General features: G+C 44.7%; 1 protein-coding gene across 1 annotated transcript in view; it reads left to right on the plus strand.

The window, feature by feature from the left end:
* The window catches only part of LOC115571551 (glutamate receptor ionotropic, delta-1-like), a 60,840-nt gene that overhangs the window by 6,654 nt on the left and 26,682 nt on the right, over positions 1-27,504 (plus strand). The window contains exons 3-10 of the mRNA XM_030400999.1: positions 384-557; positions 4,700-4,861; positions 8,067-8,186; positions 21,708-21,809; positions 23,300-23,422; positions 23,713-23,787; positions 23,879-24,221; positions 25,745-25,883. Coding sequence (XP_030256859.1) covers positions 384-557; positions 4,700-4,861; positions 8,067-8,186; positions 21,708-21,809; positions 23,300-23,422; positions 23,713-23,787; positions 23,879-24,221; positions 25,745-25,883 — 1,238 coding nt within the window. The remainder of the gene's footprint in view (positions 1-383; positions 558-4,699; positions 4,862-8,066; positions 8,187-21,707; positions 21,810-23,299; positions 23,423-23,712; positions 23,788-23,878; positions 24,222-25,744; positions 25,884-27,504) is intronic.

The following is a 27,504-nucleotide window of genomic DNA, read 5'->3' on the forward strand; positions in this document are numbered from 1 at the left end:
CCGAGTCACTTGTCGGGACTCTTGTTCAAGTCGTGGGCTGTAATTATGTTTCTGTTTTAAAGCGTCATAACTGAGTATTATTCTTCATGTTTTTAGCGTCTGACTGAGGCTATCTATAATTACACCTCGCTGGGAATAATTGGGTTTCTCAGCGTCAAAGCAATTAAACATGTGCATGAATAGAGGAAGCTCTTTTTTAATGGCCTCTGTGAATCGTCCCGTCTGATTGGCTCTGACGCCGTCATTCGTCTCAGTGTGTGAAAACTCTCCAATTAATGCGGTCGAGGAAACAAACATGGTTCTGACGGTCAGGTGTTCACACACACACACACACACACACACCTCAGAGATCGAACTACAGTAATTTCTCCTTCGCTCTGCAGGAAATCAGCGACACAGAGATCCTGGAGCTTACCCACAGTGCACTGGGGCGCATGACGGTGATCCGGCAGATCTTCCCGTTGTGGAGGGACAGCAGCACCCGCTGCATGAGACACAACCACCGGATCTCCTCTCTGCTGTGCGACCCGCAGGAAGGATACCTGCAGAACCTGGAGGTAACACACAGCTCGTTAACGTCGGCGACCTACAATCAATTGTTAATTTATAAATCCTGAACATCCCAGTCGAGCCTGAAGTAAATCCAAAGCTGTTGCAGTACAGACTGTCTTTGGGCTCTTTTTAAAGGTTATTAACTGGACTTTTTCCTCCAAGCTTCAGAAGCTCTATTAATCTGTTAATCTATAGGAGTTTGAACACATTGATTGATTTATTTTTTGATGCAAAAATCAGCCTGCAGATGAGCTGCAACAGCCGTTATTACCTGTGAAACACAATGAGTCCACCTCATAGAGTCTAACATGGTTCAAGTTCACATTTAATGACAATATCACTGAAAATAAACACTTAAGACGTGTTTTTCTGAGCAAATATTAAGAAGAAAATGACATTACGTGACCTCTAAATCTCCCTGCAAGACAGTAACAGGAGCATTTAACTCATTTTAGTTCTTAATTTGCTTATTAACTTTAACTTGTGCTGATAAACTGGTCAAAAACAAGTGCTAAGGTGGAAAAACAGCCAATAAAACTACATAAATGTGCATCATTTCCACGTTTAGGGCTTTAAAAACTGATTTAAACTATATATTACTGGATTTGAAATCTCATTGGCTGCATGATGCGTCAATCATCTGGAGGCTGGTGTGTGAGTGGCTCAGGAGAGAGGAGGAAGAAGAGAGAGAGGTTCAGTTGAGTACACGGTCTCTCATTGGCTGTTGTAGGCTGTGGGCGGGCATGGACGCTCTTATTGAGCTGTCAATCAAAGTGTAGCTCAGGTATAAAAGAAACACCTTTAAAGCTGGAAAAAACTTAAATATTCAAAGATACCAGCGAACATCTGAGAGATGTTATCGCTGATAGAAACAAGTCCTGACTGAAGTCTGAAAATGGAAAAATGCAACATTCTGAAGAAAGAAATGAGAAATTAACGTGTGCTAACGAGCTAACTATTAGCTGGTAGCTGTGTAACCTGCAGTCGAGCTTCAGATCCGACAGTCTGGGTCGTCTGACCTTCTCTCAGAGCAAAGTGATGACGGCTGATAGTTTAAAAAGGCGAAGGATTTTCATTGGAGCAGAGGTCGGCGAGTGTGCGGAGATAAAAACATGATAATTGAGTCCTCAAACTAATAATTTGTGCGTTCAATATATTGAATTTGTTCTGAAAACGTTGCCCTCGGACTTGATTCTCTGTTTTATTTCCGTGCTCCTCTTCTCTTTCTCTTTTTCACTGAAGAACAGTGGAATAATACAACGTTGGGTTGAGCGGCCCGACAGAACGGTCCTGGTATCTGCTTCCTGTCTGAAGTGGTCGGTAACGAGAGCGCTGAGGCAGCAGGAGGGACTGATCGCTTCAGGGAGTGAAGGACGTAGTTTGAAGGCTCCATGTAGTCGTTCAAAGGCACAAAATATTAATTTGAAAGGACAAATTAAGTAATTAGTGGGTAAAAAAAATCGTTAATTGAGGGGGAAAGGCCAGGGAGCGGTGAGAGTAGTCATCTGAGGATGGGTTCATTAATCACAGGAAGCAGAAGAAGAAGAGGAAACAGGAAACAGAAGAAGAAACAGAAGAAGAACCAACAGAAGAAGAAGAAACAGAAGAAGAAGAACAAGAAACAACAGAAGAAGAAGAGGAAACAGAAGAAGAAGAAGAAGAGCAAACAGAAGAAGAAGAACAAACAGAAGAAGAAGAAAAAGAACAAACAGAAGAAGAAGAGCAAACAGAAGAAGAAGAGGTTGCTGGTCACTGGGTGTTCTCGGTGATGAAATGTCTCGGTGTGTTTGACATTTAACGATCTGATTCATTCCACAAATGTTTTGTCTTGTTTTGACATTTGTGGAAACGAGCTGCGTTTTTCTAAAAGATGTCACACATTGAAACAAACACACACACGCACACACACACACACACACACACACACACACACACACACACACACAGACACACACACACACACACACACTTCTTCTTCTTCTTGCTTTCATTTTTCACCCTTTCTAAAATCACCTTTTCTTCTCTTCCTCCTGTGATGTCGTTCTATCTCATCTAACCTCTTTTTATTCCCTCGCTCTCTTTCATTCCCTCTGATATATTCTGTCTTTCTTCACCTCTCTTTTCTTCACCTCTCTTTTCTTCACCTCTCTTTTCTTCACCTCTCCTTTCTTCACCTCTCTTGTGTATCTCGGTCTTTTCTCTGTGATAATTGCTCTTTATTGTCTCCATATTTTCAGTCTCTCCTCGTCTCCATTTCTTTTCTCTCCTCTGCCGTCTCCTCGCTGTTCTTCGTGGCCGTCATTTGTCCGCCTGCTTCTCTTTCCTATAAATCTCCCACCATCTTAAACTCTCTCCTCTCTCCTCCATCGTTCTCTCTCCTTTTGTCTTCGACCTCACCTGAGAGCTTCAGGTAAAGACGAGAGAATCAATCATTCATGTCAAAGAGACGTCATGTTCATCCTGCATCTGTCGTGTCTCTGCAGGAGTTTCTGAGACGTGAGCTGATAAAAATGTTAATTTAGCTTCAAAAATGTTAATTTAGCTTGATATAATTAAAGGGGACGGTTTGTCCTTGGCAGAGGTATACTCTCTACAGAGAAATCACAGAATGTACCATTAAGAACAATAAATGTCTTGCAGAACGCTGCGTGTGTTGTATCACTTTGTTCTCTTCAGATTCAGCCTTTTTATGACTGTGTGTGTGTGTGTGTGTGTGTGGATATGTGTGTGTGTGTGTGTATGTGTGTGTGTGTGTGTGTGTGTGTGTGGTGTGTGTGTGTGTGTGTGTGTGTGTCAGGCCTCAGGCAGCGTTCTGCATGGACTTCATGCCAGTCAGCCGTTCTCATCTGGACAGAGTGATGCTCATTTGTCACCCTGCATTTGGTCTCTGCTCCCTGCTTTGGCAGTGTGTGTGTGTGTGTGTGTGTGTGTGTGTGTGTGTGTGTGTGTGTGTGTGTGTGTGTGTGTGTCTGGTGTGTGTGTGTGTGTGTGTGTGTTATTCGTCACAGTGTGTTTCCTCTGCCCTCTGCAGGGCACAGAGGGGGAGAAGCAACATGGTCACATGTGGACAAACTGGCGACTCGCTGCCCGTCATCTCGACACCAGCCAGTGTGTGTGTGTGTGTGTGTGTGTGTGCGTGTGTGTGTGCGTGTGTGTGTGTGTGTGCGCGTGTGTGTGTGTGTTCATGGCTGCAGACTGAAAACACTCGAGTCTGAGTGAGCTGTTGAAATAAATTGTGGGTGGAAGAAAAACACAACACGGTCGTTAAATAATCAGGAAACAATTCTCCTTCTGCTGGTTTGTGTCCGTCGCTCTGTATCGTGTGTGTTTACTGTGACAGTGAGTTTATATTCAGTCTTTGTCGCTCGTTATTCTACTAAACATCCTCCTTCACTGCTGTAATAATCACTGCAGCCACCAGAGGTCGCCCCCCTGCAGGCCGAGGCAGCGCTCCCACAGTAACACGGGTTTAACCGCTCAGGAACATGAATGTTGACGAACTGAAAGCCAATTTGTTTCAGCAGAATACATCTTCTCAGTGTGTTCAAATCATATCTAAGTTAAAATGTTACATTCCTAGACAAACAACCTTAAAATATCCAGTTTTGTGGCGTCAAACACGGCTGGAGAGACGGTTAGTGGAGACTGGACCGGGCTCACGCTGCCTCACACATCTGTAACAGCTGGTGATTGAAACTGATCAATACTGCTGCCCAACACATGCCTGATATGTATTTATGACTTTATTTTATCATTTAAAATGCAGGTTTACATAACGAAGTGCTCTATTACGTCATAATGTGCTTGAAAAAGCTCAAACATGCCCCGTAAAAATGTTTTAAGAGCTGCTGTAGGAACTTTGTGGAGATGTGTCCGAACATTAAGGCTCGTTAACATAAAATCCAACAGCAGCAGGAAGGTGTTGAACCCGGTCTTGAACGGTGGTCTCTGGCTTGGGTTCAGAAAATATCATGTTTTGGGTTAAAATACCTGCAAAACACCTGCACGTTGTTAAAACTATCCAACGATTTCCCACTTACAAATGTTGAAATGCAGCCCCGCCCCCATGTATAGCCCCGCCCCCTTCCCCTCCACATCATCCAATCATATATATTTAAACTCTCCCTCCGTCTCCTCCTCTCTCCAGGTGTCCAACCTCTACCTGTACGACAGCGTGCTGATGCTCGCCAACGCCTTCTACAGGAAGCTGGAGGACAGGAAGTGGCACAGCATGGCCAGCCTCAACTGCATCAGGAAGTCCACCAAGCCGTGGAACGGCGGCTGGTCCATGCTGGAGACGATCCAGAAGGTACTGAAGTCTTCTGTTGGTGTCGTGGTGCGTTCAGGGCCCCAACAGACCACAACAAACCTCCTCAGGGCTGAGCTGCAGATTCATCAATATTACATTTAGTATTTTTCTATTTAGTTAGAATTCTTTGCATTTTTCTTTTGCTATTTTTGTGTAAGTTCGTCTCACTGTGTTGGATTCTTCTCATCAAAGCCGCTGAGCTGATTAACAGCTCGTTAACTGACACGCTCGCCGATACTGAACGTGTCTGATTCAGTATAACTGGAGATGTCGGCGCACGTGTTGTTTCCCCTCTAAGATTTAATTGAAAAAACCCCTTTGAAGGTGGAGGAGAAGATTAAAGTGTGATTTGATTTAGAATAAAAGAATGAACGACTTCTTTTGTTAGCAGAAGATAAATCAAAGATGAAACGCCACCGTGAGACGAGAACGTCGTTAACGTCCAGCAGCCTGTGGTCTCGTCCTGACGAGTCCCAGAGAGCCGGCAGCTCGCTTTTATCAAACAACATCAGTTTGTTTCTCGTGGTGACGACCGCAGAGCTCGTTAGCGATCCGTCATCATGTTCACACAGAGGTGAACATGTCGGACGGCGCCGCTGTTGATCCCTCTGCTGACATGATCTCTGACACGAGCGCATGTTGTTTTAATGATGTGAACAGAAGTAAGAACACAGTTCATCACATCATGCTGCAGACAGCCGTCGAGTCCACAGAGGATTTTCTCTGCAGTCGTTAAATAAAACAAAACACGCAATGACAAATCTTTATCGTGTGTTTAAATGTGTCTGTTGGTCTGATGTTGGCTGTCAAGAACAAAAATGAGCCTGTGTGTTTCAACAAAACCACAGATCGGTTGAAACAAGTTTTCTTTGGGTTAGATTCTCAATTTTACAACAATGTTGTGCTCCGGTTTGGTTTACAAAGGCACAAAAATCTCTTGATCAGGGTCGGAGGAAGATGATGATGTGGCTCCACAAACACAACTGGAAAATGTTCCCAGTGTTTGTTAAAGAGATCGTTCTGTCTCCACAAACACGGCTGCAAATCTCCCCGACATCTCGTTAAAATGATCCTGTTTGATACCGCAAACGTAGATTGAAACGTCCCTTTACAGTGTTAGAAGTAGCTGGTTTTGTAGTCAAATATCTTGACATCTCCTTAAAAGTATCTGGGTTTTGTTACCACAGAGACAGGCGGTAGTGTTCCGACGTCTAGTCAACAATGTTTGGTCTATATGTCACCTCCACCACCTGACATGACAGCCAGACACATGTTATGTGAAACGACATGACGAATGAAGAATTTGACCATCTTGATTGTTTGCAGAAACGTCACCTGAGCTGTGCAGCATTCAGAGAAGAAAGAGAGTCCATATTTTTATTTTGGTGAACATGTGGACAGATGTTCAGATTAAAAACAGGCCGGCGTTTTGTTTCAGGATCTGACGAGTCGAGGAAAAATCCAGGAGACATGACACACGTTTCTGTTTTGTGCACTTTAAGGTCGACTGTTTCACCTTTCAGTGACTTTTAAGGACGATCTATTGTCAACTTTCACTTTGTTCTTTATAGATAAACTTGGACTTTTTTAAGGAATTAGACCTTTGTGACCTCAAAAGAAACAGTTTGTCAGGCTGGTTTTACATCGTTTGGCACAACAGACACTTTCCTTTAAGGCACCAACAGAAACACACAAACTGTTCGTCTGAGATCGATCAAACCTGAACATTTCCACCAGCTGCCGTCTCTCTGACTGCTGATGAGGTGGAAAATGAGGACGACAAACACCGAGTGAAAGACACACGGAGAGATCTAATGGATCACCTGCAGCTACGTCTTGTTTAGCACAGGTGTTAGCTAAATGCTCAGAGTTCAGTAGAGCTGAAATAGTGAAGCTAACAGTCGGTTTAGATTAGCTAACAGTTCAGTTTAACCAGTGAGACAGTTTGGTTTGGTTAGCTAATAGCTTGGTTAATTTGTCAGAACAGTTTGGTTAATTTTACCAAACGATCAAGTTTCTGCACCTTTAAGCTAACGTTTAACAGCTGGAACAGTTTGAATCTGTGAAGCTAACTGTTTTAATTAAGGTTAGCTAATGGCTCAGTTTAACGGAGGCAGTTTGTTCCAACAGTTTAGCTAATGGCTCAGTTTAATTGGTAAAGTAACACCTTTAAGTTAACGATCAAATTCAACCACAAAGGCAGTTTCCTTCATGTTAGCTAACGGCTAAATTTGACCTGTTCTTAAATACTGACTTTTTTTGGCTGTTTTAATGCTAAATATTGTGCGTTTACGTGGTTTTGCTCTCATGAGTCTCTTGCACGAGCCGTCAGGAGGAGGTGATGGAGGACGGAGGCGCCGCTGGCTTTGTAGCCATCAAACATCAAACATTATTTCCCTCCAGGTGACGACGACTGCGACCTTTTCAGCTGACAGACATGAAGCTGGTTGTTCGGCGCTGACGGCGTCATCAGTCTTTACACAAACTGATAGAAGTGACGAAGCGACATCTTTCAAACAGCTCGTTCAGTCGAGCTCTGCAGATGTTTTATGAGACATCTCATAAATCTTTAACACTGTTTGTTAATCTGTATTCTGCACCGAAGACAGCTGATCAACGAGGGACTGATCCTGAATCAGTTTTGAATATTACATTAGTGATTAATTAGGTCTGTGTCTGTATCGGCTGCTCTCTCCTGGTGACTGTGCGTTCAGTGCACCTCCCGGTTGTCAATCAAACATCAGTATTCTCAGTTTCGCAGCTCACAAAGCATCATGGGAAGATATTAAAGGTTCATGACGGGCGGCGGCAGCAGTTCTAAAGGTCAGCGCAGGAAATCTCGGAGCTGTTTGTTTTCCTCTCAGTTTTATTTGTTTTATCGTCTCTCAGTCGTCCCTCGTCTTCCTTCGTTACTCTTCCTGACACATTTTAACGCCTCCTCGTCGTCTTCCTCCCGTCATCCCTCCGTCTTCGCCTCAGCGTCTCCCTGCCTCGCTCTGTCACTTCGTTATATTTTGTGTGCCTGGTGTTGAAGTTAGCAGTGCTGTCAGGGCCTCTTCTACAACGGCTACACGATAAAATGCGGTTTAATAAAGTGCCCGTGAATTTCAAAGTGGACTGTGGTCGAGATAATGGAGACATTTTTCATTCAGTGTGAGACGAGTTTACAGTTTTATCAGAAGGAAACTCTCTCGTCTCCCTTCAGGGCAACATCACGGGTCTGACGGGGACGATGGACTTTAAGGACGGCGGCTCCAACTCTCACGTCCAGTTCGAGATCCTCGGCTCCAGCTTCAGCGAGACCTTCGGCAAAGACATCAAGAGGGTGAGTTCACACGGTTTCTCTACATGAACCGGAAATAACCGGCGGTGAGGCGACATCGCCCGCTGCGTCACACCCGAACAGCTGCAGCGAGGCGGAACCGACATGTTGTTGAGTAACTCCAGTTTGGAACTTTCTCCTCGTTCCGCGACCTCATTTATTCAATAACTTCAGTTTCAGATTCACGCTCAGATTTAATGAGACGAAATATGATCAACAGATAAGATGTGATGTGTGATTATAGATGAAACTGTCTCATCAGCATGCAGAGAGGTTTGAATTATTACCAGCTGCAACATCATCAATAATTCTGTTCATCTGTTCATCATCAGAACCGGCTGAACCCGGAGAGGACGGCGTGAGCAGCTGTCAGTCAGCCAGTGATCGGGAATCAACAATTATAATCCGATAACATCTTTTAAATTACTCTCAAACGGGCCTTTCTGAATAATAAACACTTCTTTTCTTTTTTTACTCTAATCACATGTTATACTGATATTTTTCAACCAAGTGGTCGTAAATATTGTCGATGTTTATTCATGCGTTTATACATTTCTTTATGTTTCACTGCTGTGCTGATGGTCCGGTCCGGTCCGGTCCGGTTCAGGATTAACCCAGTTTACTCGTCCCAACTTCTCCACTAATGTGCCGGCAGCACCGAGCGACTTCTTGTCTTATCAATTTTGTTGCTGCAAACATGGCGACGCGTTGTCCTGACTTCTCATCAACTTGGCTTAAGATTCCTGGTTCTGTTGCCACAAACGCGGCTGGAAGTCGTCCTGACGTGTCTTTAAATAAATCTAGTCTTATCACCACAAAAGCAGCCAAACATTTGTTTCAGATCCCGTTAAAAATATCCAATTTGAAAAAGTCTTTTTCACCAGAAATGCAGCTGGAAAATGTCCCGACTTCTCATCAAAACATCAGGTTTTGTCGCTGCAAACATGGCGACGTGTTGTCCTGACTCCTCATCATAAAGTCTGGTCAGATTTAGGCAAAAAACCACTTGTTAAGGTTTTGTAAAATATCATGTTTTGGTTTAAGATTCCTGGTTCTGTCGCTACAAACCCAGCTGGTTATCGTCCCGACCTCTCATCAAATACATCTGGTTTATCACCACAAACGCAGCCGGACGTTTGTCTCCGTCTCATTGAAAATCTCCAGTTCTGTCGCCACAAACGCGGCTGGAAGTCGTCCTGACATCTCGTTACTATCCGCTGGTTTCCTGGTTATGGCTCCGCCTCCTTCCCCTCCCCCTCCCGACACTCCTCTCACCTGTATGTAGTTCATCAGAGTGAGATCTGAGCAGCAGATCTCGTTGTGCCTCCCTCAGAGCCTCATGGGAGCTGTAGTTATATTTACAGCAGCGAGTCTTCTTCTGTGAATAGATGCAGTCATTGTTCATGCAACACTGAGCTCCAACGCTTCTCACTTCATTAACTCCTCCAATTATAGAAGAAGTCTTTAACTCCACCATGTTACCTTTGATTAACAGCGTCTGCGTCTCTCACCGGCAGCAGCTGATCAATACGTTCTTACACATCAGCAGCAGCTCCACCTCAGAACTCATGTTCTGTAGCATCAGCAGCAACTGCACCGAGTCAATCTGGACCGTCTTTATACAAAATCACATTCAGTGGAATGATTCTGTCTTCAAGGCTGCAGCACGGTTCTGAAAGGCTCGGTGTGAGCGGGTTCAGACAGGCTGCAGAACATCAGCACGGGCTGAAACACGAGATGTTCACAGAGGAAAGAGATGAAAACACTAACGAGAGGTTCACATGCAGGAGGATTCTTCTGCTCTCAGTTTAAATGATTGTGTTCTGACTGTGATTGGACCAACGGTTCTGCTCAGGTGAGGCTCTGCTCCAATCAGACTGTGTGTTGAAAATGAGCGACGCCGCCTCCACAAACCCGCCATCGTTTTATTTCTAAACTGTTTTATTAAAAGTATTAAAGCCAAATGAAACCGCACGTTTCTCTCGTGTGAACGATCCGATCTTCACTGGGTTTTACAGGCGAACGGAACGATTCGTATGATTTAGCAGCTCGCAGGTGTCGAGTGTCACACACACCACACACACACACACACACACACACACACACACACACACACACACAGAGCAGTCGCTGCAGTAATGAAGATTTAATCACCTGGCTTCTCATTCTGAGTTATGAGTCCTCCTGTGTTTCATAATGGTCACAGAACACACACACACACACACACACACACACACACACACACACACACAATACATATCGATATCACCCCTCCGCCTGCACACACACACACACACACATATATCTCCCACATAAACACACACTTAATGAAGACGTCCCAGTTATTAGTTATTAGTCTGAAGATGTATTATTATTATTAACACACGTGTTGTGTAAGTGCCTCACATACGTTCAGCACACGGTCGTATTAATCTACATACGTCTGCTCACATCTGCACAGAGATGAATGTCTGTTCGTGTCTGCACATGATAATGTATGTTTATATATTAGATGCAGTCAGGAAGAATCTCTGCAGGCTGTTTTCTTTAAAACGTCTGTTTCACCGGCTCACAGCTCGTTTCCACATTCAGGTGAAGATTAGAGACTAAAAGCTTTTTGTTACAGTTCAGGGAAAATATCATGTCTTGGTGTAAAATACTTGTTTCTGTCAGCACAAACAGAGACAAGCTGGAGAGAGGTCGCGCCAGAAACACAGCTGGACTTTGTCTCACATCTCGTTAAAAATAGCCAGTTTGAAAAAGTATTTTTCAGCAGAAACGCAGCTGGAAAATGTCCCAACTTCTCATCAAATCATCAGGTTTTTCTCCTCATCATAAAGTCTGGTCAGGTTTAGTAACAAAACCACTTGGTAAGGTGTTAAAATATCATGTTTTGGTTTAAGATTCCTGGTTCTGTCGTTACGAACTCGTCTGGAAGTCGTCCTGACATCTCGTCACTATCCACCGGCTCTCCTGAACATGCTGTTCAGTCGTCAGTTTTGTTCCAGACTCAAACTCGTTGTTGCTCAATAACGGCGCCGATCGCAGCCGAATGAAACAGACGTCTGCTTTGAAAATAACGTTGATTACAAGACGAAGAGAAGATGAGACCATCTGTCCTGAAGTTCTGCCCCGAGCTTAATAAACTGCATCCACCTGTTTGTCTGAGCTGTCCGGGTTCTGGAGGATCACCCGGGCCGGAGACGGCGAACAGCCGGCTTCCTGTTTATCTCACATCTCTCACTTATTTCTTTAGGCAGTCCAAATCTGTGTTGGGGGGGGAGACGAGGAAAAGATGAGGCTGTGCGAGGAAAGTTTTATAGAGTTTGTGGCGTGTGAGGAGATGTTGTGAGATATCAGCCGCTCGCTCTCATCACACTCGATTCATTTCCCCCCCCTACAGTGTTCGTGTTATCCACATCTCCATCTTCCTGTGCCGTCCACGCCTCTCCTCTCTCCTCCCGGGGCCATTTCTCAAAGCAAATTTTCCCCCACGGATGAAACGGCGCTCCCTCCTCCTCCCCGCCTGCAGATCAGAGCTGATAGAGATTGAAGTGTCATTTCTTTCCCTGGGAGCTGGTGCAGCGGCGGTGGCGGCGGCGGCGCTCTGGCCCTTCAGACCTCCCCCGTGTGTTATCCCATCTATCCGTCCTTACTTTTCTCATCTTGGTGACTTTTGATGCGTCTTCGCAGCAATTTGTTGTCGGCGACTCGCCCTCCCACGAAACACTGCAGAAGAAAAAAGAAACTCTGGTGTTTTTTCCATCTTCTTCGATTTGTTGGCGGCGACTTAACGTGTGTCAGAGGACATTACGCTGTCGCCCACGATCCTCAGAGGGAGTGTCGGCGGATTGCTGTTTTTAATCAGACGACTACCGCAGAACGATAACCTCTCCGACTTCTAATGGGGCCCTGATTTAACTCCTGTGGTCTCCAAACCGCGGCCTGAGGACTCTCGGGGGTCCTGCAGAGAGTCCTCACAGGTCGCTCTGCAGAATGAAGAAAGTTAAGAACTATTTAATTACGATTACAAACAAATGAGGTCGTTAATGATCGGCTCAGCTCTCCATCAGGGGCGTTCTGGGTGTCGATACGATCAAAGATAATTAAAGCTGCAACCAGACGTCAGGTGAAACGGCGCCGCAGAGTTCTGCTCGACAAACTGAAGCAGCTGGACAACAACCGACACATTAAACATGAAATGGATCCACACGACTGGTTCTGTGTGATCCAAGTCTGAAACACGTGTTAGAAAAGATGTTGTTTATGTCACGACAGGCTCACAGATCAACCTCAGACTGTTAGTTTAGCAGCTACAGAGAAGAAACGGGTCTGAACCAGGATTTATTTGTATTTGGGTCAGAAAAGACTCCCTACCGAGCCGAATGTGTTCGTGAGGGGAAAACAGACGTGATTGTTGGAACAGTGCAAATACTGCAAACCACTAAATAAACAAAGACGGATTTTATTTTGTGTCTGTCGAGTTTGACGATGTTCTGAAAGTAACGCCTGCTCAGAGATGTTTGTGGAGAAACTGAAGCTGAATTTAATCTCGTTCGCCGACTTCTCTGTCACGACAGGAGCATCGGTGACTGAATGAAACGCACCGTCACCTTCCGTAAACTCGTGGACGATGTAAGAACACAACTCAACAACATACAGAACAAAGGTCGAGTCGTTTTTGGACATTTTGATGCAGAATCTTAACAATTATCGACTGTTTGACGTTTGTAACAGTCCAGAATCCAAATTCGTCATATTTGTGAAATGCTCGTCAGGAAGCTTTATTTTGAAAATTTAATTGAGCGCTGCAGATGAAGTATTACTGCCGAATTCACCGCCTGAGATGAAGGTAGAGCGTCGTCATTTGACTGACCGAGCTGCTGCGTTTGAAGGAGTAAGAACGTGTTGTTCAGCTAAAATGACTGATTTTGTTAATGGAGTCTGGTGCCTCTGAGGTTTGAAATGTTGGTCCGTTTGTGTTGGTCTGAGTAGAACTTTGATCCAAAGTCGCTGACGCTTTTTTTTTACTGATGAGCTTCATGTATGTACAGAAAAACGGCGTCCGTCACTACGTATCGCTTCTTTTCTTCAACCGTACATCAACGGTTCTGCAGAATGAATCATGAATCAGGAGCAATAATCTAAAACATGTGGATTTATTACACAACTTCCCTGAATGTAGACATAATGTTTGTCTTATTTCAGATTCTGCTTTTGTAAGTGTAACTTTAACGGACGCGTGGCACTCGTACTTTAATGACACCGACATCACTCACGTCCTCCGTCACGTCGACCAGGCTGCCATTTTCCCGTCTTCTGTGTCCTCTTTGTCTCTCGTCTCCCACAGAAGAGTTAAAGAGGTCTGCAATTATTTTGTTGAGAATAGAAATTACTCGCCCATTTGTCCGTAATGGGGATCGCATTGTTGCCGGCCCTTCTGAAATGAATCCATTAGAAAATGACGGAGAACGAAAAATGAGCCTCAGACGGCACTAATTTCAAATCCCCGAGGTAATTTAGAGTCGTTAACAACAATTTGTGCCTTTGAAAACTCAATGCTCGCTAATCTCTGTGAATAATGCATCGAACAAGATACATGTTTCTTTCTTCTCGTTTTATTTTATGTCCCAAAGCTGCAGAGACACATAGACGATGTGTTTTGTCCATCGGGAGCAGCGATGATCAATGAGACACCACATGAGGCTCGGGGATGATTGTAGGACTGATGATGGAAACATGGATGCTGTGTATTTATCTCAGAAGAGAGCGCGTTCTGTCCGGCGCCTTCGTCAACATCCTGTCTGTAGTCGTTGAGCCCAAAATGACCATCTTCAACGTGTCAACACATTTTCCTTCGCTCAGTTTCCTCCTCTGATCCTCGAGCGTCAACGTCCCGAGCTGAATTAAAATGATGGAAAAACAGATTTTAAAAAAAAGTTTTTATTTGAATCCAGTGAAGGTTGAATGTGAAGCCGCGCTGTGTGGAGTCCCTGCAGCACCGCTAATTATCTTATATTAACACCCACAGAGCGTCTTCTACACAGACAGAAAAAAAAGGTAGAAATCAAAAGCCGTGAAACACACACACACACACACACACACACACACACACGTGTAGACACTAATTGACATTCATATTGGTGTGTTTTTCTTTGAAAAGGCTCCGGGGAGAGAAGCTTTGTGTAGATTAGAAACATCAAAGAGGTTTTAGAACAGTGAAAATGCATCGGAGAGACGAGTGTGTGTGCGTGTGTGTGTGTGTGTGTGTGTGGTTGCACATGTGTGTTTGTGACCTTAATGATGTGTGTGTGTGTGTTTGTGTGTGTGTGTCCTTGCAGCAAATATGTGTTTACCTCAGCAGAATCACTACATGTGCCTGCACAGATGTAAATGTGTGTGTGTGTGTGTGTGTGTGTGTGTGTAATGTGCTCTGTAGAGAGAAAAACAAGAAACTGGTACAAACTGAACAACTCAACATTACGTCTGTATCACACACAGACGAACGGCTGTATCAAAGCATCAGTTTTTGACGGGTCAGAATTGGGCTTTTCTTACGAACAGCACCGTTAATGTCCATGTCGCCGTTAAGTGACGCTCAGGAGAATGTGCGGAAAATGCCCAACATTCATGTTCTTTGTATTTATTACAACACCAACACCCTGTAGGTCAGAACAACCACATCACCTACAGCCAGGAGATGGAGAGGGAGGGAAAGTCACCAGACTCCCTTTAAAAAATGCTCAATTTAGTGAGTTGTTGAATCTGGAGAATCTTTATAAACTTTGTGAAACATTCTCTGACGGATTCTTGATTATTTGGGCCTTCTTGTACATTCGGCAAATCTTATTCATGAACTTCTTTATTTATTTTCACATTAAACATCACGTCCGTTTCTCCCAGCGGTGTAAGATCCGATCGCTCGTGGTCACTTGAGATAATGATTATACAGTTTATAATAACAGTGTAGTGACGATGGAGACGTACGGTACATTTAACACTAACAACTTAATCTCTGACTTGTTTCCTGCGTAATAACTCCTCAGAGTGTTTCAGGATAAACATTAATTATCTGTTTGACGCAGCGTATAAAGGCGAACACGGGGAGGTGCTCCACCGACAGACCGTCAAACTACGCCCACATGAAGAAGAGTTCATCACGGCCTCGCCCACGCCGTGTGATTGACAGGAGATCAGTGGGACGTACGTACTGAGGTGATGAGGGCTGTGACACACCTCCTCCAAAGTCAGATTAAATCACCAATCAGAGAAAAGGGTGAGGAGGAGGTGAAGGTGTGAAATAAAACGAGGAGTCTGACAGCGAGCTGAGGCGACGCAGAGCGCGGGGGGGGGGGGCGGGCGGTGAGAAACGGTGGCAAACGCTGGCATTTCACTCTGCTGTCCACGGGAGAGTGACTTACAGAAATACAGCCGGCGTAGCCTTTTGGATGACAGGAGGGGGAAAAAAAGAGGCCTGACATTTGAGGAAAAGGGAAAGAAGCGGGGAGGACGGGAATAATGCATGAGCAGCGGCGCTGTGAGCGAGGTAGAGATTTATCCACCATGTTTGACCTCTGCTGGGAGAAGAGTAGCGTGGAGACGACCGTCGCATCAGTGCTGACAGTCTTTATTAGATGATTCTTGAATTTATAGTGATTTAAGGTTAACCTTTTCAGATAGTCTCTTTTAAATTGAAACCTTTTCCTCCAGAGTCTGAAAACACAACACGAGTGTGAACATCAAGACTGATGCTGCACGCCGCCGCCGCCGCCGCCGCCGCCGCCTCAGAGACGACCTGAAAACACTCAACATGTGACAGTTCTGTGCTGACGAGATGCAGCAGCAGCCGTGTTTCCGGAGGAAGTATGTCGCTGCAAAATGTCGCATGGTTCATGTTTTACGCCACGCTAGCAGCTTTAGCGTACAGACGGAGGTGGCTGGTCAGTGTAGGGTCGGAGATGATCAGCTGATGGACGACGTGGAGGACGAGGAACAGAACACGAAGACGATGTGCATCAAAATCAAAAAGTTTTTAACGAGCATCAACTTTGGGGTTTTGGTTTTGTTTTGACTGCTGCCAAGATGGCTGCCGAGCGGCTCGAGTTGCCTGAATGGACTTTAAAGAAGTTAAATGTCATCGGCGAGTCAGCCGTCCTCGCCCTTCTTCCACTTTTGACTCGTCAGTCAAACGGCTCAGTTATTCGTTCTCTAGCGAGTTTCATCTGGTGTTCCCGGTCGTGGCGATGATTTCTGAATGTCAACATGTTCAAGTTCTGATGTTGGATGTTCGGATCACTTGAACAACTTCCCATAATAAAGAGGAGCGTCGCCTCGCTGTGAGCACGCCGGCCGTTGTTCCTGACAATTATTAGATTATTAATAAGTGAAATAGATTTTCCAAAATGTCAGACGGTCCAGGGAGGGCTGCCGGTCTTTCTAACGGCGGCTCGTTTCGACTTAACGGCCGCCATGTTGCTCTGAGCCGCTAATGAGAGGAGGAGTCGGTGCTTCATCACAGGATCAGCAGCGTTAACGCTCCTCAGTCGAGTTTAATCAACACTTTTATTAAAACAGCTTCAAATAAAGTTCACAAACAGCTTCACCGTCAAACTCAGGCTGAACAGAAGCTGGACAACTTATTTAAAACAACAAAATGTCCAAGAAGTTAAATGAACTTGGACTTTGAAACCAGGAAAGCTCAAGTTAGACCTGAAAACCAGATCTGAAACCTGTGAGGGGACTTTAAACTGTCAGCCGTCCGTTCACAAGACAACGACGTGACATCACCTCCAGCACCGTCGTAGGAAAACTCAATTCCTGTGAAAACGGACGACACGTTCACATATGTGAGAAAGTCTCGACAGGAAGCCTGACGACGCCGTTAATCAGGCACTTTAGATTCATTTGCTGAATTTCAAAAGTTTAAATCTCTCTCATCATTGTCAGGTGAGAGGATAGAGAGCTCGGTGCGTCCTCGCCTGCCAATTTAGAAAATCGGCATCCATTTAAGGACGTGTAAATTACCTTAAGAGGAGTCAAACAGAGGAAATGCGTCAGTGGGATGAATCAGGATGCTCTGAATTGTTGTTTTATCTGAATAATATGCTCGTTATGTGACTCGTCTTTACAAGTAAATTAGAGTTTTTAAAGTCAAGTACCTCCAAAGCGCCAAAATGTTTCTTCTGTGTGACATTAAGGGAAAAACATGAGTCAGACTTAAATATCCTGATTTCAGTTTATTTCTGCGACAACCTCGTCGCTCATTATTCATTAACAGTGCGGTCAGGGACCTTGAAGGCATCACAGAAACTACAAAGTCTCATTCCCGCCCTGCAGACAGCAGAGAGCTCCTGACGTCACTCTGAAGCCTCGTTAGGACCCGGAGGCGTCTTCGCTGTCAGTCCCGCCACATTATCCTCTCTTTTCTTTCCTGCGATGATTCAGATGGCCAGTCTGACGGTTCAGCAGTTTTAAGTGAGACTGAGTCTTCAGCTCGCTCGACGCCTCCTCCGATAGTCCTCACCTGAATTTGGTATTTTAGGCCAAAACCGTGAGGTATTTCTCACCCTGACCACGAGCACAGCGTAACACTGACAACTGAACCGATGTGGACCAATCAGAGCACATCACGCCTGGCAGATGCAGCGAGACGAGACAAAGACGTAAAAGCCGTAAGAAGCCGTAAACAGACAGAGAGGGAGACTGAGACTTTTTGTTTTGTTTGTATTTTTTTAAACACTACAAATAAATCATGTAATTATCAGAGCTGTTGCCTCCAGAGCTTAACGAACACACTGTGCTGCGTTCAGTCTAACAGGAGCGTCATCATTAGCACAGCTATTTGTCTCTGATGTTGCCGATGTTTCGTCGTGCGACCCTGACCGGCTGTTTGCTGATGGTACAACAAGAATCAGACGGCACGTTGAGCTTAACGACGCTAATTAAGACGTCCTGTCAGAGATTACAGAGCGTGTTCACATTAACCATCAACTAAAACGAGTCAGAGCGCGATCACGCCGCTTTGTTAGCCCTCTCTGATGTGAAAGTGTTTTTATTGTATTGATTATTTGTCTTGTTTTTGCATTGATCCATGACAGCGTCCACAAAACTGATAGGTTTAATTATGGTGTGTGTGTGTGTGTGTGTGAGGGTGTGTGTGTGTGTGTGTGTGTTAGTGTGTGTTTGAGCCTCACACAGCAGCTCCAGCTCATTTAGAACATCAGCAGCGAGCACAGTAACACTAACACAAGACCATTTTGTGTTTCTTTGCGTACGTGTGTTTCCACGGTGACTGGGCTGCTCTTTATCAACACACACACACACACACACACACACACACACACACACACACACACACACACACACACACACACAGCCAGACATGAATGCATTCACAGTGCTGTTATGCAACATGTTCAGACACACACAGAGGCTCTAAAGGCGAACGGACCGGGTGGAACAACAAGCAGCTAAAACTCAAAGTGAGAAATGTAACCAGCCTGTTGTGACGGAGGTCATGAACTTCTGTCCTTTTTATTGGGATTGACACAAAATGTTTCTGTCAAAACATAAAAAAAAAAAAAAAAAACCTGAAGTGTCCAAAGCTGGCGTCACATGTCAGCTCAGGTGTGTCTTGTTTACCTGATGACATCATTCCTGATTTCTACCTCAGATTTAGGTTGTTTGTGATCGTGTGAGCTTTGACTGTCTCTATATTTTGTACACGTTAGCGTAATTTGGATTTAGTTCTTTCAATGCATGACGCTCTTCTTTAGTCTGAACCGCTAGCTGCACAACAGACTGCGCTAGCTAGTTCGAGGTAGCTACAGTTAGCAGCAGTTAGCAGCAGTTAGCGGTTACTTTAGTGTTACGCTGCCCTCGTGTTTGTGTGGAGTATGAATTCGACAGTTGCATTACGTTTGTTGTTGAGGTCATCCAAAAATAATGGAAAAGTAATCAGGTTACATTATTTTATTATTGCACTGACTAAATGTTTTAACAGGTAATCAATAACTGTTTTGGGATAATTTATTGACTTGAAAACTATCAAACATCATAAATTATTAAATGATATGTCTCTCTTCTTCTCTACCAGACAGGTTTTATTAAATAAGGGTCCATGAGGGGAACCGGAAGGGGGCGTGTCCAGTGCAGCGCTTTACAGACCGGACACTTCCTCTTTTATGATTTCAAAATAAGAGTCTCGACTATATGTTTAAACTGTGTATAAGCATTTAATAGAACTTAACTGCATCCAAACCGTTACATTTCAACCAACCAATAGTTAACATACATAACGAATCCCTGTTGCTGACTCAGGTGTGCAGATGACAGACTCCCAGGTGATGCTGACCAATATCAAACTAACTTCACCAGGTGACATGTTGTTGTGTCAAACAGACAGCGAACTAGTGAGGAAAAAAAAGAATAATGTTATTTATAGTTTGTCAAAGAGAAAAAAACATCATGCCGTGAAAGTGATACTGAGAGACGACCTGTGGTGACAAGAGAGGAGAGAGGACAACAAACAACCTGTAGAGACCGTCCAGCTATTAATAATGCCCGGTGAGTTAGCTAATTTAACGGCCAGCCATGATGATAATCATGCTAACGTAAAGTCTTTATGGGCAGTTTGATCAATTTCCTCGCCAAAGATGCTGACTCAGCCTGGCTGGAAGCACGGTTTTTTTTCGGGATAAACGTTTTTCAGTGTGCGGTGATAATTGCGATAATTAATGAATGAGCCCAGCTTTAGGCTAACGTCGGCTAACGGCTGGCTTCAGACTAACGTCGACTAACGGCTGGCTTCAGACTAACGTCAACTAACGGCTAGCTTTAGGCTAACCTCGGCTAACGGCTGGCTTCAGACTAACGTCAACTACCGGCTGGCTTCAGACTAACGTCAACTAACGGCTAGCTTTAGGCTAACCTCGGCTAACGGCTGGCTTCAGACCAACGTCGACTAACGGCTAGCTTTAGGCTAACGTCAACTAACGGCTAGCTTTAGGCTAACCTCGGCTAACGGCTGGCTTCAGACTAACGTCAACTACCGGCTGGCTTCAGACTAACGTCAACTAACGGCTAGCTTTAGGCTAACGTCGGCTAACGGCTGGCTTCAGACTAACGTCAACTACCGGCTGGCTTCAGACTAACGTCAACTAACGGCTAGCTTTAGGCTAACGTCGGCTAACGGCTGGCTTCAGGCTAACCTCGGCTAACGGCTGGCTTCAGGCTAACCTCAGCTAACGGCTGGCTTCAGGCTAACCTCAGCTAACGGCTGGCTTCAGGTAACATCGGCTAACGGTGGCTTTAGACTAACGTGTTAAAGTTAACTGTTAAATAAATCTACTCAATTACTAAATACAATTTTAAGGTCCTTGGATTTGTCTTGATTATTTTAATTTTGTGCTACTTTACACTTTCACATCTCAGGGCAAATGTTGTTCTTTATACTCACTATACTTAAAGGGCGGGTGATGTCGAGTGAGGTAGTGTGATCTAAAATAACGTTGTCACGTATATATTTATATTTATGTAATGCCTGAAACATGTAAGTTAAGGCTGGAGTCTAAACCAGGCGTTTCACAGAGCTGAATTTTAGTTTAAAATGTGACACTAATAAACATTTTCAACAGAAGACGAAGACTAAATCTAAAATAGCTGCCAAAATGAACACTGTCCCAATGTAAGCTATTCACTGTCATGTTTAGATACAAAAAGACACATTAAAATCTTGTATTGGTTCTGATCTCAGCTCACAAAAATACTTCAGAGACAAATAATTTATAAGATTAATATCTGAGCGACATGAGAGGCTGGATTTTAAACAGGAAGTAGTTGGATTTAGTCGCCCCGGAGAGGATTAGTGAACAGGATGACTGAACATGTTTGTTAAATCAGTTTAAAGCTTTGTGAACCTCTTGAGTCGAAGGCATCAGTGCTTCTGCTACCATCAGACGCACAAACCCTGGAAGACTTTTCAGATCAAGCTCATGTGGTGAAAGCGTCAGTATGATCCTTATGAAACAGAATTATATATGGGACGTTATATGATCTCTCATGTTCTGTAACACACACATAATGCATATGAACTCAGTGTCTGTATGAACAAAGAAGCTCGGAGCTCTTTGTGTTCGTGTTCCTCTGAGAGATGTTTGAGAGGCTCTGTGGAGAAGAGTCGTTATTATTTTGGACCCAATTAGGTCGTGTTCATTCTGTTTCTGGCTGAATATGTGATAAATGAAACCACGTCTAAGTGGGTTGTTGGCATGTTACAGAGACGTCTCTCTTCTTTCCACTGTATTCACTGAGCTCGTCTAATTTGCAGCAGAGAACTCTCATGAATCCAATGAGACAAGAGAATAAATTGTAAAATTGCAGCCTGTGAGCGATACGGCATTTATGTAATTGAGGGCTACTCTGCCTGTTGTGTTCACTGTTTTGTTCTGAGGACCTTTGACACAAATCAGTCGAACTCTGGTGTCACTGACGCGTCTGTTCTGTTGTCTCTTTGTCTTTCTGCAGCTCGCTACGTGGGACTCGGTTCACGGGCTGAACGGCAGTCTGAAGGAGAGTCGGATCGAAAACGGCATGCAGGGAGTGACGGTCAAAGTGGTGACTTTACTGGTAGGTGACGTCTGTGTTGAAGGACAAAGAGAGACTTTTGCTGACCTTGCACAAGCACAGAAATACATAATGTGAATGAAACATTAAAATAAACCGTATGAACTCAAAGATGATGCTCTGTTCAGGTTTAGGCACAAAAATACTTGGTGATGGTCGTAGAGCATCATGTAAAATATGTCTTTTGACTGCTGGAAAGTGTCCTGAGGTCTCCTTTAAGATATCTAATGGTGTCCCGTTCGATACCTCTGCTAACTTATCAGAATATGGTCGTCACGTTTCAGCACATTTTGTGGAAATCTTGATATGACGAGGCCGACATTCTGATTTCCTCTGTGCCACAAACCCTCACAGTCTGAGCCGAACGAAGAGCAGAAACTCTGCAAGACTGAAACAGCTTCAAACCTTCATGTTGTGTTTGTCTCTGAAATGAAGAGAGAGGAGAAAATAAACCCTTAATAAAATAATTCAACGCTCCACAGCACAAAATCCACTTCAGTGAATCCACAGAAAAATCCCTCAGTCAATAAAGAAAAACGACTTTGTGCTGCTCAGAGTGAGTTTTCACTATTCGTCTGCTTTGACTCGTCTCTCTTCCTCGTGTCCCTCCATCCCAAAGTTTCCCCCTCAATACTTTCTCACTTCTGCGGGGGCATTGATCGAGCACCTCGGCTTCTGCAGTGCCTCCGGACACTGTGATTAACTGAGGAGATACAAACAGCCGAGCGACAGCAGCGGGTTCGGAGCCAGAGTTTCCTCCCGTGCTGGTGCAGCAGTGTGGAGACGCAGACTAACCAAGCGAGACTAATACCTTCACCCTGCCGCTGATCCCCTGCAGCTGCAACACGCCCAGCTCTGAGTGCTGCCAGGCTAACAACACTGACACAATGCTGAAACAACACTGACACAACGCTGAAACAACACCGACACAACACCGACACAACACCGACACAACACCGACACAACGCTGACCACTGACAGCAGCTGCAGACACACAACACCTGCACAGGTTCTCTACAGAGCAGCTTTGGACCTGAGGGCACCGATTTTATGAATAAACCTGAATCTGTCGTCGCTTTCAAAAGAGAAAAATAACACAAATGAGCTCTGAACACTTTTTTCAACATCTCATCAACACTCATCTGAGTGCAGCTGCACAAACCTTTACTGTTCCGTATAAAAGACAGAAATAATATGTTCTGAAGTCGATTTCAAGGTGTTTATTATCAATATTAAAAAACAAAGGTGAAGCAGTTTGTTGTTTGAACAGTTTTTTACAATCTTAAAAACATCAATTACAAACAAGTGGTGTACATTCTGAGAATATTCATTATATAACCGTGATATTAGATGTTCGACCTTGTGCATCTTTTGCTCACCAGGCCTGTTTGTTTCGCTGAAAGGCTGATGGAAGTTACTCACTGTCTTTGTAAAGTTTCTCCCGTCTTGATCTATGGTGCTGAGGTTTGCATCCCCTCGTTCTCTGCCTGCAGGAAGATCCTTTCGTCATGGTGGCGGAGAACATCCTGGGACAGCCCAAGAGGTATAAAGGCTTCTCCATCGACGTGTTGGACGCCCTCGCCAAGATCCTGGGCTTCAAATATGAGATCTACCAGGTCAGCAGCTAACAGTTGTTTCTCTGTCGACTGGTCTGTAAACTGTCAGAAAATAGTGAGAAGTTTCAATCAGCGTTTCCCAAAAGACCAAGATATTAAATCAGACCCAAACACTCAGTTTATTGTCAAGGAGGAAGAAAATATTCTCATCTCAGAAGCTGGAGTCAGGGAGACAGTTTTGACTTTATAATCAATTATCAAAATAGTTTGTAATTAATTGTTTATTGATTTGATTTTGTTTCCCTCTTTGGTGTCATGAGCTCACTGATCTGTATTAATCACTCCTCCAGGTGGCAGATAGTAAATATGGATCTCAGCTTCTGAACGGCTCGTGGAACGGCATGATCGGTGACCTCATCAACAAGGTAAAGCTCGAGTCGACTGCTGGTTCCTGAACGTAAACACAAACTTTTAAAGTTTGTCTGACGGTTGTTCTCCACCCGTCTGCCTCCACAGAGAGCCGACCTGGCGGTGTCAGCCATCACCATCACGCCTGAGAGGGAGAACGTGGTCGACTTCAGCAAGCGTTACCTGGACTACAGTGTAGGCATCCTACTGCGAAAACCAGAAGAAAAGATCAACATCTTCTCGCTGTTCGCTCCGTTTGACCTCGCCGTCTGGGCGTGTATCGCCGCCGCGATCCCCGTGGTGGGCGTGCTCATCTTTCTGCTCAACAGGCTGCAGGCGCTGCGCTCCTCCTCCAACCAGAACGCACCGCCGGGCCAGCCCGCCAACGGCGTGGGGTCCGGGACGCTGCACAGCGCCATCTGGATCGTTTATGGAGCGTTTGTACATCAAGGTGAGAGTAATGATGGTAATGAAAGAAGTGTGACTGTGTTCAGGCTGAACATTTCTTGATTGAACCTGAAGTTTCAGCTGGTTCTGTCCCTCACCATTCACAGGTTAGATTCCCGTCTCTGGTTTCCTGCTCGCTCACTGGGAGTCGCTCAGAATACAAACATCAGCTGAAAGCCAAACATAAAAACTGAAATGTTCTCACAGTTTAGCAGCTCAGCTGTTTGGCTGGAATCAATCAGGGCTGATCGCAGCAAAAGGAAGATTATCTGCCTTGTAAAGACGGATTTCTGTTTGATTATGGGGAGTTTTAATTTAGAGCCGTTACACGGATTACACAGCAACAGAAGAGGGAAACAATAATCACAGGAGGATTTGTAGCGTCTGAAATATTTAGCAGAGAGGCAGATACAAGACCATAAAACTTTAAAGTGCTTAAATGAATTAGAGGGAGGCTTAGATTACAGAGCACGCCGCTCCAGGAAACGTCACTGCAGAGTAATGAAATCAGGTTTCTGTGTGTGACAGCCCGAGCTCATCGGTGTCAATAAAGGTTTGAGCTGTTGAAGCGTTGATAATCACACAAACAGAGTCATGACACTAAAACTACATTTCAAGATGAAGCATAAGAGAGCAGTGAAGGCGCGTTTACAGACGGAGAGATGAACTTCATGGTGTGAGTGACACGTTCTGTTTAGTCCAGTCACATGTGTTGGAAGCTCTGTTAAACAGAAGAGAAACGGTTGATTCATGGAGGTTTTAAAGACATGAAACCTCCTCGTTTAACTCCACAAACTGGAGGGAGTTTATCAGAACAGCCTGTTCTCGCTCTCATTATGTCAAATACAGCAGCATGTTCAGTCGTCTGCGCTCCAAAGTTTCATTCTGAAGTCCTTCCTCGCTGTTAGGACACGATGTGACTCCTGAAATCATCTCCCATTCTAAAAATATCACTTCCTGAAAATGTCCTATTTGTGCCAAATAATGTCCTCCAAAATCTCCCCAAACGTCCTCGTCCAGTCGAGTCATAGAGGACAGAAGTTACTGAAGACGATCTCGACTGAGACTGATGTGAAAATGTCCTGACGAAGTCAAGAAACACACACCTGAAACAAGTGTGTCCACCTCTGAAACACACACACGCACAAGTGGATCCACACAGTTTGACAAGCGTACTCCAGCATGAACACACACACACACACACACACACACACATACACACACAGTTTCCCAACAGAGGTGCCCAGCTGCATCTATTATGGTCTGGCAGGTTGCCTGGGAAACCTTTTAGGCCTAACGGGTTGTGATTAGATGCAGCCGCTCTGCTCGCTGTGATAAAGCACCGCTTTCACCTGCTGTTTGAATCAGACGGCAGGCGGCGGAATCCTGGTCACCGCGGGCAACCTGCGACTGAAGGGTCACAGGTTAGATCCCCATCAGCATGTCTGTTCACACCTGCGCGATACCAAAAAATGAACCAGGTCTGACAAACCACTTGTAAATCCCTGTGTGTGTGTGTGTGTGCAGGTGGGGACGGCGTGGTCGGCTCGGTGGCTCTGAGGATCGTCATGGGCAGCTGGTGGCTCTTCACGCTCATCGTGTGCTCGTCGTACACCGCCAACCTGGCAGCGTACCTCACCGTGTCACGCATGGACCACGCTATAAAGTAAGGACACACACACACACACACACACACACACACACACACACTCTCTCACCCTGACATTAACAGTTCACTGTGTGGCAGCCTGCAGCTACGGGAGCTGTAAACAAATAGAAAAGCATAATTCAGCTCTGAACAGACTCCAGCAGCAGTTGTTTGTTTCCTTCGTGAGGCTTTGCAACAAACTTCACTTCCTGTCAGAGTCGCATCACGACTCCTCACAGTGGAATCAACACCTCCGATATCATTAACCCTTTGAAATGATCCGTCAGTGCCTCCGCTGGTATCCTGGAAACTGTTCAACCTAAACTAAAACACTATGTAAGTCAATCACTAGTAATATATGTTAAAAGTGTTCAAATTACTGTGTAATCAAAGCACATTTCTCTCTCTCAGTCTCTCTCCTTCTTAACGGAGGTCGATTTAAACAAGATCATGTAAACATAGGTGTGATGACATCATCACGCACACACAGCGGAAGACGAAGGACCACTTGATGTAAAATTACTTGTATTTTCTCACTTTCACGACGTCACTTCTGGTTTACACCATCAGATTGGAGCAGCAGCCACAGAGCTCCTCTCCTGGTCAGACCTCCTGTTTAATAACTGAGGTCTTAATTAAAGTGTTTAATTAGAATCTATTTATCAAACAAACCGCTGAATCACATCTACAGCTGCAGGGAGCTGATTTCTCCTCTGGGATCAATAAGAAATATCAGCTCGTCCTGGAGGAGCCGGGTCACAGCTGAAGTCTCTAAAACCCGGAACACCATAAACTTTATTCTGCTGGACTCAGAGTGACCTCAGAGATCATAAAGACTAAATGAACTTCCTGTTGAGCTGCAGAGAAACGACTCCCCGGAGCAGCTCGCTCGTTATTTACTGTCCGACCGTCACCGATCCCAACACACTCCGCTGTGTGTGTGTGTGTTGTGTGTGTGTGTGTGTGTGTGTGTGTGTGTGTGTGTGTGTGTGTGTGTGTGTGTGTGTGTGTGTGTGTGTGTGTGTGTGTGTGTGTGTGTGTGCGTGCGTGCGTGCGTGTGTGTGAGAGACATATTAATCTTTAATATTAAGACATTTAAGTGCCTAAACAAACTAAATAATCAAACTGTCTCTGTCTTCATAACTGAATAAACAAACTGACCTTGAAGACGACACACTATCATACTGCTTTACTTTGTCTATGTGTGGCGGACCCTGCCACCTTCCCAGCTTCATACAGTGTTCTGGGACCTTATTTGTTTGTTCACTGTTAAAACTTCTGATCTTATATTTCTTCTGGACTACACCGTGCCGCTTTAACACTCACACATTACTGAGAGACGTTAAAACAACTCGACAGTCAGAAAAATGTGTTTGTTCCTTATTTTGCTGCTCGTTTTTTATCTGCTATACTTCATTACTGTACCTCATGCATCCCTCAGGAACATTAAAGTATCTATCCAGCTATCTTTGACTTTCCCACTTTCTCCTCCTTACATTTTCAAAACAGGCTTGTGACTTTCCTCTTAAAGCATTTTAGGGGAATAATAGATTATTTGTATTTGGCGTCATCACGCTGCCTTCCCACCATCAGCAGACTGATGTGGACCAATCAGAGCACATCACGCACGGCAGACGCA

The sequence above is a fragment of the Sparus aurata genome, chromosome 20 (genome assembly GCF_900880675.1).
Source record: "Sparus aurata chromosome 20, fSpaAur1.1, whole genome shotgun sequence".
In the NCBI taxonomy this organism is placed as follows: Eukaryota; Metazoa; Chordata; class Actinopteri; order Spariformes; family Sparidae; genus Sparus; species Sparus aurata.